We start from the raw sequence: 13663 nt of genomic DNA, 5'->3' as shown, positions 1-13663 counted from the left end.
TTATCTTAACTTCTCTTACTGCTACTTTATTGTTAGTGTAGAGAAGGGCAACAGATTTCTATAAATTTTGAGTCCTGTAACTTTACTGAATTCATTTATCAGTTCTAATAGGTTTTTTGGTGGAGTCTTTAGGGTTTTCTAGGTATAGTATCATGTCTTCTGTTCTTCCTTACCAATTTGGATGCGTTTTATTTATTTATGTTGTCTGATTGCTGCAGCTGGGACTTCCAGTACTATGTTGAATAAAAGTGGTGAGAGAATGGACATCCTTGTCTTGTTCCTGACCTCAGAGGAAAAGCTGTTTTTCACTACTGAGTGATGTTGGCTGTGGGTTTTTCATACATGGCCTTTATTACGTTTAGGTATGTTCCCTTTAAACCGACTTTGTTGAGAGTTTTTCTCATGAATGGATGTTGTACCTTTCCAAATGCTTTTTTTCCTGCATCTATTGAGATGGTCGTATGGTTTTTATATTTTGTCTTATTAATGTGATATATCACATTGATTTGCAATATTGAACCACCTTTGCATCCCTGGAATAAATCCTACTTGGTCGTTGTGAATGACTTTTTAAATGTATTGTTGAATTTGGTTTGCTAATATTTTGTTGAGGGTTTTTGTGTGTACATTCATCATAGATATTGGCCTGTAGTTTTGTTTTTGGTATCATGGTAATGTTGACCTCATAGAATGAGTTTGAAACTTTTCCTTCCTCTTCTATTTGATGAAGTCTAACTTAAAGTTTTCTTTATGGATTGTATGTTTGGCATCATATGTAAGAACTCTCATTATAAACCAATGTCATGTAAGTTTTCTCCTGTTTGCTCTAAAAGTTATATACTTCCAGCTCTGACATTTAGGTCTCTGATCCATTTTGAATTTATTTTTGCATATGGTGGTAGGTAAGGGTCTAAATTCATCTTTTTTGTATCTGATATCCAAACATTCTAGCACCATTTGTTGAAGAGACCATCCTTTCTTCATTGCAAATCAATTGACCATAAATATGAGGGTTTACTCATGGACTCTCAATTCTGTTCCATTGATTTTTTTTTTTTTTTTTTTTTTTTTTTTTTTTTAGTCGTGATAAGGGTACTCTTTAATCCCCACTTCACCCATCCATCCACCCACCTCCCCTCTGGTAACCATCAGTGTATTCTCTATAGTTAAGGGTCTGTTTCTTAGTTTTTCTCTCTCTCTTCTTTGCTTCTTTGTTTTGTTTCTTAAATTCCACAGATGAGTGAGATCATATGATATTTGTCTTTCTCTGACTTATTCACTTAGCATTATACTGTCTAGCCCTGTCCATGTCATTGCAAATGGCAAGATTTCATTTTTTTATGGCTGAAAAATATATTCCATTGTATATAAATGCCACATCTTCTTTACCCATTCATCTTTTGATGGACACATGGGCAGCTTCCATAGTTTGGCTATTGCAAATAATGCTGCAGTAAGCATAGGGGTGCATATATTCCTTTCAATTACTGTTTTTTTGTATTCTTTGGATAAATACCCAGTAATGCTATTACTGGATCATATGGTAGTTCTATATATAATTTTTTTAGGAAAATCCATATTGTTTTCCACAGTGGCTGCACCAGTTTACATTCCCACCAACAGTGCAAGAGAGTTCCATTTTCTCCACACCCTTGCCAGCACTTGTTGTTTCTTGTGTTTTTTGTTAGTCATTCTGACAGATGTGAGGTAATACCTCATTGTGGTTTTGATTTGCATGTTGCTGATGATGAGTACTGTTGAGCATCTTTTTGTGTGTCTTTTGGCCATCTGTATATGTCTTTGGAGAAATGTCTGTTCATGTGTTCTGCTCATTTTTTTCTTGGATTATTCTGTGCGTATTGAGTTGTATCATTTCTTTATATATTTTGGATACTAACCCTTTACTGGATATGTCATTTGCAAATATCTTCTCTTGTTCAGTAGTTGCCATTTAGTTTTCTTGATTTGTTTCCTTCACTGTGCAGAAACTTTGTTGATGTAATCCTAGTAGTTTATTTTTGTTTTTATTCCCCTTGCCTCAGGAGACCTATCTAGAAAAATGTTGCTATGGCTAGTCTCAGAGAGATTACTGCCTATCTTCTCATCTAGGATTTTTATGGTTTCAGGTCTCACATTTAGGTCTTTAATCCATTTATAAGTTTATTTTTGTGCATGGTGTAAGAAAGTGGTCCAGTTTCTATCTTTAGCATGCGGTTGTCCAGTCTTCCCCACACCATTTGTTGAAGAGACTGTCTTTTTCCCATTGCACATTCATTCCTCCTTGATGGAAGATTAATTGACCATAGAATTGTGGGTCTATTTCTGGGTTTTCTGTTCTATTCCATTGACCTATGTGTCTGTTTTTATGCCAGTACCATACTGTTTTAATTACTACCACTTTGCAATATAGCAAAAATCTGGAATTGTGATACTTCCAGTTTTTTCTCTTCTAAGATTTTTTTATTGGAGAGAGGTGGGGGAGGAGCAGGGCAAGAACTCAAGTAGACTCCCCACTGACCATGGAACCTGACACAGGGCTCAATCTCATGACCCTGAAATCATGACCTGAAACAAAATCAAGAGTTAGATACTTAACCTACTGAGCCACCCAGGTGCCCCAGTTTTTTCTTTCTCAAGATTGCTTTGGCTGTTCAAGGTCTTTTGTATTTCCATACAAATTTTAGAATTGTTTGTTTTAGTTCTGTGAAAAATGCTATTGGTATTTTGACAGGGATTGCATTAATTGCATAGATCGCTTTGGGTAGTATAGACATTTAACAATATTTGTTCTTCCAATCCATGAGCATGGAATAGTCTTTCCATTTCTTTGTGTCATCTTCATTTTTTTTTAATTTTTATTTATTTATTTTTTTTAAAAGAAGTTAAGGCACATTTATTTTTTTTTTAATTTTTAAAAATTTATTTATTAGAGAGAGAGAGAATGAGAGATAGAGAGCACGAGAGGGAAGAGGGTCAGAGGGAGAAGCAGACTCCCTGCCGAGCAGGGAGCCCGATGCGGGACTCGATCCCGGGACTCCAAGATCATGACCCGAGCCGAAGGCAGTCGCTTAACCAACTGAGCCACCCAGGCACCCTTCATTTTTTTTTTTTTTAAAGATTTTATTTATTTGAGAGAGCGAGCATGAGTGGGGGTGGGGGAGCAGAGGTAGAGGGAGAAGCACACTCCCCGCTGAGCAGGAAGCCTGATGTGGGGCTCGATCCCAGGACCCTGGGATCATAACCTGAGCTGAAGGCAGCCACTTAACCAGCTGAGCCATGCAGGCACCCCTCTTTATGTCATCTTCAATTTCACCAATGTTTTACAGTTTTCCGAGTACAGGTCTTTCACCTCCTTGGTTAAGTTTATTCTTCGATATTTTATTATTGGTGCAATTATAAATGGGATTGTTTTCTTAATTTCTCTTTCTGCTGCTTCATTATTAGTTATAGGAATGCAACAGATTTCTGTGCATTGATTTTGTATCCTGCGACTTTACTGAATTCACATAACAGTTTTAGTAGTTTTTTGGTGGAGTCTTTAGGATTTTCTGTATATACGCTCATGTCATCTGCAAATAATGAAACTTTTACTTCTTCCTTACCAATTTGGATGCCTTTTATTTATGTTGTTGAATTGCTGTGGCTAGGACTTCCAGTACTATGTTGAATAAAAGTGGTGAGAAGGGGCATCTAGGTGGTGCAGTTGGTTAAGCATCGGACTCTTGGCTTCAGCTAAGGTAGTGATCTCAGGATCATGGGATTGAGCTCCATATCAAGCTCTGCACTCAATGTAGAGTCTGCTAAAGTTTCTCTCTCCCTCCCGCCCCCTCGGGTGCTCACTCATGCATGCTCTCAAAAATAAATAAATCTTTAAAAAAAAAAGTGACAGTGGACATCCATGTCTTATTCCTGATCTTAGGGAAAAGCTCTGTTTTTCACCATTATGATGTTGGCTGTGGGTTTTTCATATATGGCCTTAATTATGTTGAGGTATGTTCCCTCTAGACCTAATTGCAGAGGGTTTCCATCATGAATGATTTGTAATTTGTCAAATGCTCTTCCTGCATCTACTGAAATGATCATATAGTTTTTATCCTCTTATTGATTTATCACATTGATTGTTGCACATATTGAACCAGCCTTGTGTCTGGTAATAACTCTCACTTGGTTGTGGTGAATGATTTTTTTTTTTTAATATACTGTTGGATTGGGTTTGCTAATATTTTGTTGAGGATTTTTGCATCTATATTCATGAGAGATACTGGACTGTAGTTCTATTTTTTTGTGGTATCTTTATCTGGTTTTGGCCTCATAGACTGAATGTGGAAGTTTTCCTTCCTCTAATATTTTTTGGAATAGTTTGAAAGTAATAAGTATTAGCTCTTCTTTAAATGTTTGGTAGAATTCACCTATGAGGCTGTCTGGTCCTGGACTTTTGTTTTTTGGAAGTGTTTTGATTACTTGATTCAATTTCATTAATGGTAATTGGTTTGTTCAAATTTTCTATTTCTTCCTGCTTTAGTTTTGGTAGGTAATAGGTTTCTAGGAATTTATCCATTTCTTCTAAGTTGTCCATTTTGTTGACATAAAGGTTTTCCTAATATTCTGTTATAATTGCATTTCTGTGGTGTTGGTTATTTCTCCACTTTCATTAGTTATTTTGCCTACTTGGGTCCCACTCCCCTTTTTTTAAGGAATTTGGCTAAAGGTTTATCCATTTTATTGATCTTTTCAAAGAACCAACTCCTTGTTTCATTGATCTGCTCTATATAGTTTTTTAGTTTCTATTTTATTTCTGCTCTAATCCTTATTATTTTCTCCCTCCTACTGGTTCTGGGTTACATTTATTGTTTTTTTTTTTTTTTTTTCTGGCTCCTTTAAGTGTAAGGTTAGGTTGCTTTGAGATTTTTCTTGCTTCTTGAGGTAGGCCTGTATTTCTATAAACTTTCCTCTTAGAACCACTTTTGCTGCATCCCAGAGATTTTGGACTGTTGTGTTTTCATTTTCATTTGTTTCCATGTAATTTTTGATGTCCTCATTGATTTCTTGGTTGACCCATTCATTGTTTAGTAGCATGTTATTTAACCTTCATGTATTTGTATTATTCCCAGATTTTTTTCTTGTGATGGATTTCCATAGTGTTGTGGTAGGAAAGATCCATGAGAGTACTTTCATTTTTTTTTTCTTTTGTTGTTTTTGAAACTTGTTTTGTGGCCTAACATGTGATCTATTCTGAAGAACATCCCATATGCACTTGAAAAGAATGTGTATTCTGCTCTTTTAGGCTGGAATGTTCTGAATATGTCTGTAAAATCTATCTGGTCCAGTGTGTCATTCAAAGTCACTGTTTCCCTCTTGATTTGCTGTTTGGATGATCTGTCCATCAGTGTGAGTGAGGTATTAAAGTCCCCTATTGCTACTGTATTGCTATCAATTACTTCCTTCGTGTTTGTTATAACTGTTATGTATTTGGGTGCTCCCATGTTGGGTGCATAAATATGTACAATTATTATATTTTTTGTTGGATTATCCCGTTAGTATATAGTGTCCTTTGTCTCTTGTTACAGTCTTTGTTTTAAAGGCTATTTTGTCTGATATAAGTATTACTACTCCAGCTTTCTTTGGACTTCCATTTGCTTGATAAATGTATCTCCATCCCCTTACTTTCAATCTGCAGGTGCCATTCAGTCTGAAATGAGTCTCTTATAGGCAGCATATAGATGGATCTTATTTTATCTACTCCATCACCCTATGTCTTTTGATTTGGAGTGTTTAGTCATTATGTTCAAAGTAATTACTGATAAGTATTGCCAATTTGTTACTTATTTGTGGTTGTTTCTGTAGATTTTCTCTGATCCTTGCTTTCATGGTTTATTGGCTTTCTTCAGTGATACACTTGAATTCCTTTCCCTTTATTCTTTGATATGTTACTGGTTTTTGATTTGTGGTTACCATTAGATTTATATATAGTATCTTCTGCATATAGCAGTTGATGGTCACTTAAGTTCAAACCCATTCTTTACTCTTCTCACCCCACAAATTTTAGGTATATGGTATTTTACATCCTTTTATTTTTTGTGAAACACTTGACTGATTTTTTTTTTTTTACAGAAATACTTTTTACTGCTTTTGTGTTTTCCTACATTTCATACTCTCAACTTAAGGTCTTTCCTTTCCATTCAGAGTCCCCATTAATATTTCTTATAGAGCTGGTTTAGTAGTGGTCAGGAACTCCTTTTTTGTTTGAGAAAATTCTCTCTCCTTATATTCTGAACAATATCCTTGTAGATAGGAGTATTTTTGGCTCTAGATTTTTCCCTTTCAGCATGTTGAATATATCCTGCTACCCCCTTCTGGCCTGCAAAGTTTCTGCTGAAAAACCTGCAAAATTTTTTCCCTTATTGCTATTTTTTACCATTTTAATTACTGTGTGTCTTGGTGTGGAATTCCTTGGGTTGAATTTGGTGGCGTGTGGGGGAGATCTCTGTGCCTCCTGGATGTGGACATGTGGATCTCCTGGATGCGTAGGGAATTTTTCAGCTATTTGTTCAAATAAATTTCCTGCCCCCCTTTCTCTCTCTTCTGAGATCCCTATAATGCAAATGTTATTTCGCTAATGGAGTCAGTGAGTTCTCTAAGACTATTCTCAATCTGCGTAATTTTCTTCTCTTTTGTTCAGCTTAGTTACTTTCTATTACTCTTCCAAGTCGTTATTTTTATTTCCTCTTCTTTATCTAGCCTCCTGTATGTTCCATCAAGTGTATTTTAAATTTCATTTATTGTGTTGTTCATCTGATTCTTTTGTAACTTTGTGTTAAGGGTCTCACTGATGTCCTCCACTCGTCTCAGGTCCAGTGTGTAGCTTTATGATCATTACTTTAAATTTTCTGTCAGGCATACCACTTATATCTATTTTGCTTTGATTTCTTGCCGTGGTTTGGTCCTGTTCCTTCATTTAAGAGCTATTTCCCTGTCTCCTTATTTTGTCGGACTTCCTATGTCTATTTCTTTGTTAGGAAAGTCAGCTACTTCTCTTGCTCTTGACTATAATAGCCTTATGTAGAAGAGGTCCTTTCGTGCAGTGTTCCTTGTTCTCCAGGGCCTGGTGCTTCAGGGAATGTCTCCTATGGGTGTTGTGTGTGCTCTGCTGTTGAGTCTTGCCCTCTTTTTTCTTCAGTCCGGTTGTCTGCAGAGGCTGTGTTTGCCTGTTGTGGGCAGCGTTTAACAAGGTGTGTGGTGGTCTGCTAGTGAAATGAGACCTGCTCCCGCCAGAACGGAGTTCCTGCACAACGTGCCAGTCAGATGTGGTGGTGGCGGGGTTTCCATGGGTCTTCTCAGGGAGGGGGCCCACAGTGACTGGACTAAGGTGATCATGACTGGGAAGGGTAGATCCGCACAAGTGTGGGTGGGGCTTGGTGTAAGCAAGTTAGGGAACAAATGTTAGTGCTGCAGTGATTCCTGCAGGTATCCGTTGTTTATGTGGTGGGCAGGGGAGGGACCCTAGAGGGGTCTCCCTGTGATCCCTCTCTCCAGGCCATGCTCTGAGATGAACAAATCACTCTCCTTCCCATCTACCGCTGGTGTTTTGCAAACTGCTGGTTCTGTGCTGTATCTGTCCAAGACTCTTTAGGGGCGGGAACTCTGCTTCCTAATGCCCTCCAGGCTCTCCTGGAGCTGAGCCCGTTGATTTAAAAATTCCTGCCTCTTAAGTCCCAGTGGTTGTAAGAACTCAAGAAATTGGCCTCCTCTCACTTTCAAAGGCAAATATTATGGGGATTCGTCCTCCCCATTTATGGGCTCCCCAGTGTGAAAGTCTATTTTCTGTCCTTTGTGCCACTGTTTCCCTTCCCGCTGTGGATGGCCCTAGTCCGCTTTGCTCCTGGACCACGTCTTTGTCCTTTCTACCGTCTTTGATTTGGCCTCTTGTCTACCATTTATTTAGTTGTGGAGTTTATCCTGCCAGTCTTCGCATCATCTTTTGGGTTTTTACTGATGTGAGTGTTACCCACTTGTATCCATGGGGCAAGGGGAGCCTAACATCCTCCTACTCAGGCATCTTCCCAGCTGACCCTCTGCCCCACCGGTCTTTGTGCCTATCGATATCCTACTGTATTGCTTACTGTAGCTTTGTGTGGTAAGTTTTGAAATCAGGAAGTGTTTTTCAGAATTGTTTTGGCTATTTTGGAAATCCTTGTATTTCCCTAGAAATTTTAGGATCAGCTTGAAAATATTTCAAAAAAAGCCTACTGGGATTTTAAAAGGGATTGCATTGATCTATACCAATGTGGGGAGAACTACCATCTTAATAACTGAAACTTCTGATTCATAAACGTGGAATATCTCTATGCCTTCTTTAATGTGTTTTATAGTATTCATTATGCAATTTTTTTTTTTTTAAGATTTTTATTTTTATTTATTTGAGAGAGAGCATGAGCAGGGGAGAGGCAGAGGGAAAGAGAAAGGGAGAAACAGACTCTCTGCTGAGCAGGGAGCCTGACGTGGGCCTTGATCCCAGGATCCCGGGATCAGGACCCAAGCCAAAGGCAGATGCTCAACAAACTGAGCCACCCAGGTGCCCCTCATTGTATGTTTTACACTCCAGTTATTTTTAAGGATTTTTTTATTTTAGAGAGCAAGTGTACAAGTAGGAGGGGCAGAGGGAGAAGGAGAGAGAATCTCAAGCGGACTCTGTGCTGGGCATGAGCTAACCCACAGCTCGATCTCAAGACACTGAGATCAGGACATGATCTGAAATCAAGAGTCAGACGCTTAACTGACTATGCCACCCAGGCCCCCCACAAGTCTTGTACTTCTTTTGTTAAATTTACTAAGTATTGAATTCTTTCTGGTGCTACTGTGAATGGAATTTTCTTCCTTTTTGGATTTTTCATTGCTAATATACAAAAACAGCTGATTTCTGTACATTGTAGCCTGTGACTTACTGAACTTGTAGATTCTTGTCCATTAAGCTCCTCACTCCATCAGGCTGCTTTCTGGACCCTTTCCATGGTTAGACTTCTAGCAGCTGTCATTTCCTCCAGTGTCCAAGAGTGTAGATCTGATTCTTATTTTGTTTCTTGGCCCTCCAGTAAGGCTTCCCAAATTGTCTGAGGGCCCTCCCACCACCACCCTTAACCGCTCTGGAGGCCTTGTAACTTGCATGCTTGACAGACATTTTGAAAAAGCTGTGTAAATTTTGAAAACAAACTAGTTTCCTTTTTTTAGTCGAGTCCAGAAAATTCTGGAATACTCCTGTTTTGGACTTGTAAGATTACACTGCTCAGGACCATTTTACAGCACAGTTTCTTTAAAAGAATAGTGACTGACTAGACTTCCAAAGGCTTCATCTTAGATTGCATTTATTGAACTCTTCACTGTTTTAAGAATCTAGAGTTTAGATTGTGAGGCCAAAATGGGAATGTTCTCAAATGTCTCTCAACCAATAAATAAGATCAATATTTATTAACGTTTCAACTTAAGATTTCAATTTTCATTTTCAAGTAAATAAAAATACTATGTCTTACAGCTAGGGATGCAAGGACTTGGTTATCCTTGTTGGAAAAATGGTTCTCCTCTATCTAGGGGAAGTCACTGTATAGTTAGGGACCGGGAAGCAGGGGACTGAAATCTAAAGAGGTCTTTCTTGGAACAAAGCTAGTTATCAGTTACCACCAAAACATTATTGTAGCTAGAATTCCAGAAATGATGAATAGACGATCATCTTCTATTCAGTCTTCATGGATTATACCTGTGAAGCAAAAAAGACAGTTTGGATAAAATACCTAAAATATTTTACTAGCTTTTGGGAACACCGTGTGTTGTTTTCCCAATATATATTGCATTTTTTCCTCATTATGTAGCAATAGTGATTTATGTGGAATAGACCCAACTCACATTCAACTTGAGGGAAGGCTGTGATGGGTCTAGGCCAGTAAGAAAATCTTCTTCTCTCTCCCATGCTTTGTCAGGATGATTGGGTTAATTTATAGCAATCCCATGGGCATGTGTTTGGTTCAGGGGGTGCCCTCAATTAGTGTGAAGTTCAAGACTCTTACCCAGACATTGGAATATACTACATACGAAGCTGGGAACTCCTGAACAATTTTGCCACTCAGCTTCGAAGATGGCCACCAACGACCCTTGGCTCTAGTATTCATGCCATTATGCAGTCCTTTCACCTTGAATGTGGGGTGGACCTAGTGATTAATTTGTAACTTGTCATGGAAAAAGTGATGGGATGTCACTTCTGAGATGAGTTACAAAAAAGCTGTGGCTTCCATCTTGCTCACTATGAGGGTAAGGCACATGACAAGTACAAGATGCACTGTGTAGAAGTCCCTGGACGACAGCCAGTGAGACACTGAGGCCTTGAGCGCACCAGCCTCTGAGGAACTAAATCCTGCCAACAACCACAAGAGTGACCTTAGAAGGGGATTGTCCTCTAGTTGGGCCTTCAGATGACACTGTAGCCCTAACAGACAGCTTCACTGCATACTCAGGAGAGACTGTGAGCCTGAGGCCCAAAGCTAAACTGTGTCCAGATTCCTGACTCATAGAAAGTGTGAGATAAAAAGTCTTTGGCGTAATCTGTTAAGCAGCAAAAGTTAACTATCATTCTATCATAAGAAAAGCTGGAGGGCGCCTGCGTGGCTCAGATGGGTAAGCGTCTGCCTTCGGCTCCGGTCATGATCCCAGGGTCCTGGGATCGAGCCCCGCATCGGGCTCCCTGCTCAGTGGGGAGCCTGCTTCTCCCTCTGCCTCTCATGAATAAATAAATAAAATCTTAAAAAAAAAAAAAAGCTGGATTATATTTGCAACTGAAAACACATTAATACCTTTTCAATATTAAATTACTATTAGCAAGTATATTAGACATTAGTCATTATATACAAGTGAACTTATGATTTATAAAAATCATGTATAGAGAAAAAAAACTACCTATTCACAACTCTCTTTTTCTCATAGGAAAAATTATGTATGAGGGCTCAATTCATTCAGAATCCCTTATAATACTGAAGGTTTGGCAAAGGTTTACTTTTGATGATTTACATTGTTTATGTGTGTAAGTAAAAAGTGATCACAGAGGAAACTTAAAAACATCTATTGGTGTGAAAGTACTTTTGAGGACTTTCAATATCTGTTTATATACAAGTTTTAAATATGCTAATAAAAATGATTCTTACTGGGTACTGTTCACGAAAGCAGATCTGGAAGGACCTCTGGTTAAGACTTTTTTTTTTTTTTTTAACCAATTTTCTGCTGTATCTGAAGCTCAATAAAACAAAGAACTCCAACTTCACTGTATTTTTAGAAGGGCCTCTGAATTAATGCTTATACAGGCCAAACTGAGCTCACTCCCTGAGGAAAAGCTTTTGTTTTACAAGGTTTTCGGGGGAAGCAGGGTCATATGAAAAAGCCAGTGGGTATAAATTGGGCAGGGAAGACAGTGCTGACTTCTTAAATTCAATTTTTAAGCATGTTCAATAAAGGGATGTTCTTTCTTCCCTGGCAAAATTCTTCTCTCAGATATCCTTCTCATATATTTAAAAATGTGCTTGAAGAGTTTTTTGGTTCTGTTTTTACAAAAAATGATATATATATATATCAAACATGTTTCTGCAGAGTACACAGGAGTGGAGGGAGAGTGAGAGGTGGATTTTCCTTTTCTAAATTAGATGTGCACTTTTGTATTTTTCAATTTTTACAACAAGCTTGTATAATGTAAGAAATTGAAATTAAAAAAAAAAAAGGAAAATGTTCCCTGGGAGAGTCTCACTTGTAGTTTCAGCTGAATTTCTTCAATCATAACATGAAATCAATACCTATCTGAGCACCTGGGAGAGCAGAGTGAGAAGTGGAGGAAAGGGGAGAGGTTTGCTGAAGGCAGGCTGAAGGGGGGGACGCTCTGATAGTTGTGAAAGAGGCAAGAGCCTGGGAGACGAGGGGAGGGCTATGTGCCGGGGAACAGGGCCAGGGTTCAGCAGTGGGACTTACACATTCATCTAGTTATCTGCCCCGGAGATGACTGAAGTAGGGACTGGGTAGCGGATGGTTTCCTCGGAGATGGAAGTAGGATGAGGGTGTCCTCAGTGGACGGCTGCAGTAGTTAGGTTTCTTCCCAGGAAATAGCAATTTACTTCAACCAGTAAGATGGGACATGAGGCATGGTCTAGGTTTGAGTGTGAAGCTGGTAGGAGAGAGTTTTCTGGAGTACCAGAAACAGAACTAACTCCAGTAACCTGTAAGGAAGAGTAACAGGGATGGGGGGGGGCGGGGGCAGAAAGTAACAGGAGTGGATAGAAAGTGATAGGGTGGCTGAGAACTAAGGGCTATCATGTGCTTCCTTAGCAAACTGAGGAGATCTTGAGGTCTATACTTGGTTTGTAAAATTTTGAATATGGAAAGAGATCCCAAACAGGCAACAAATGAAAAAACAAAACACAATCTAACTCACCACTCCGTGGTTAACAGCTGGTTTTAAATATGATGGTTAAGCTTTCAAGGTCTTCATTCTTCAAATGTAATTCTTCAAGCAAAGTCTCTATAAACTGTGTAAACACCACATTTTCCTGAGAATGCTTCTGAATGCCAAGAATTGGGGTCAGTCTGAAAAGACCAAAAATATTAAATGCATATCCATGAAATGAGGACTAAGGGGCTCCTGTCTTCTACATAGCAGAGGGGATTTTTGTCACAGCAGAGAAATGAAGTCTTTACTAATAAAGGCAGAGAAGAAATCTCAGGAAAAGAATGAAAGATCAAACATAGTGTTAGGAAACCTAAGAGCCTGAATCTATAACATGCTCTTCATTATGCCAGGAAAAGCTACCAAGTTCTCAGAAATGAAAATGAAGTCTTTCCACTTAGGGAAAAGAAGCTGTGGAAAGAAGCTTAGAGATGAGAACTGCTTTAAAACCATACTGAATGTTTATATCACCTGAATAAAAAAAATAAATGATAAATAGGATCACCTTTTGGATGAAACCTTAATATTTTTATTTTATTTTATTTTTTTATATATTTTTTTAAGATTTTATTTATTTATTTGAGAGAGAGAGAGAATGAGAGATAGAAAGCACAAGAGGGAAGAGGGTCAGAGGGAGAAGCAGACTCCCTGCCGAGCAGGGAGCCCGATGTGGGACTCGATCCCGGGACTCCAGGATCATGACCTGAGCCGAAGGCAGTCGCTCAACCAACTGAGCCACCCAGGCGCCCAATATTTTTATTTTTAAAACACTAAATAGGTGAATTACATCTTACAAGGCACTTAATACAATCTTCTAAAGAACACTGTGCTTTTCCCAAGTCACTTCCAGTAAACAACTGATTGCATATAATATTCTCAAAAGTAATTTTCAATGAAATGTCATTATTCACTTTTTAAGTCATGCTTACTAATCAAAGATTAAGACCATTACTTTCCATAAATTATGTATGTAACTACATATAATAATTATGTATATATTATGTATAATCTCCAGAGAGCATGCCTTTGTAAGGTATATTTCTGGAAAGCTTTTGGCGAGAAAATTCTTTTATCCTTGAGTAGTCTTATACTTACCACAAAGATCTTCCAGATGCTTTTTGAACACTGGTCACTGCCACCAGGCACATCAAATATAAATAACCCTCTGACTTCAATCAATAAAGCTCAAGGAATCAG

General features: G+C 38.4%; 1 protein-coding gene across 1 annotated transcript in view; it reads right to left on the bottom strand.

Annotated features, from left to right (window-relative positions):
* Positions 1 to 8583: 8583 nt before the first annotated feature.
* RPAP2 (RNA polymerase II associated protein 2) overlaps positions 8584 to 13663 on the bottom strand; it is a 75387-nt gene continuing 70307 nt past the window's right edge. Inside the window, exons 12-13 of the mRNA XM_027596958.1 lie at positions 12455 to 12606; positions 8584 to 9748 (exon numbers count right to left, since the gene is read on the bottom strand). Of these exons, the coding sequence (XP_027452759.1) occupies positions 12465 to 12606 (142 nt within the window). The 3' untranslated portion in view covers positions 8584 to 9748; positions 12455 to 12464. The remainder of the gene's footprint in view (positions 9749 to 12454; positions 12607 to 13663) is intronic.

This window comes from Zalophus californianus, chromosome 4, assembly GCF_009762305.2.
Source record: "Zalophus californianus isolate mZalCal1 chromosome 4, mZalCal1.pri.v2, whole genome shotgun sequence".
NCBI classification, from domain to species: domain Eukaryota; kingdom Metazoa; phylum Chordata; class Mammalia; order Carnivora; family Otariidae; genus Zalophus; species Zalophus californianus.
This window is presented reverse-complemented; position numbering and strand designations above follow the sequence as displayed.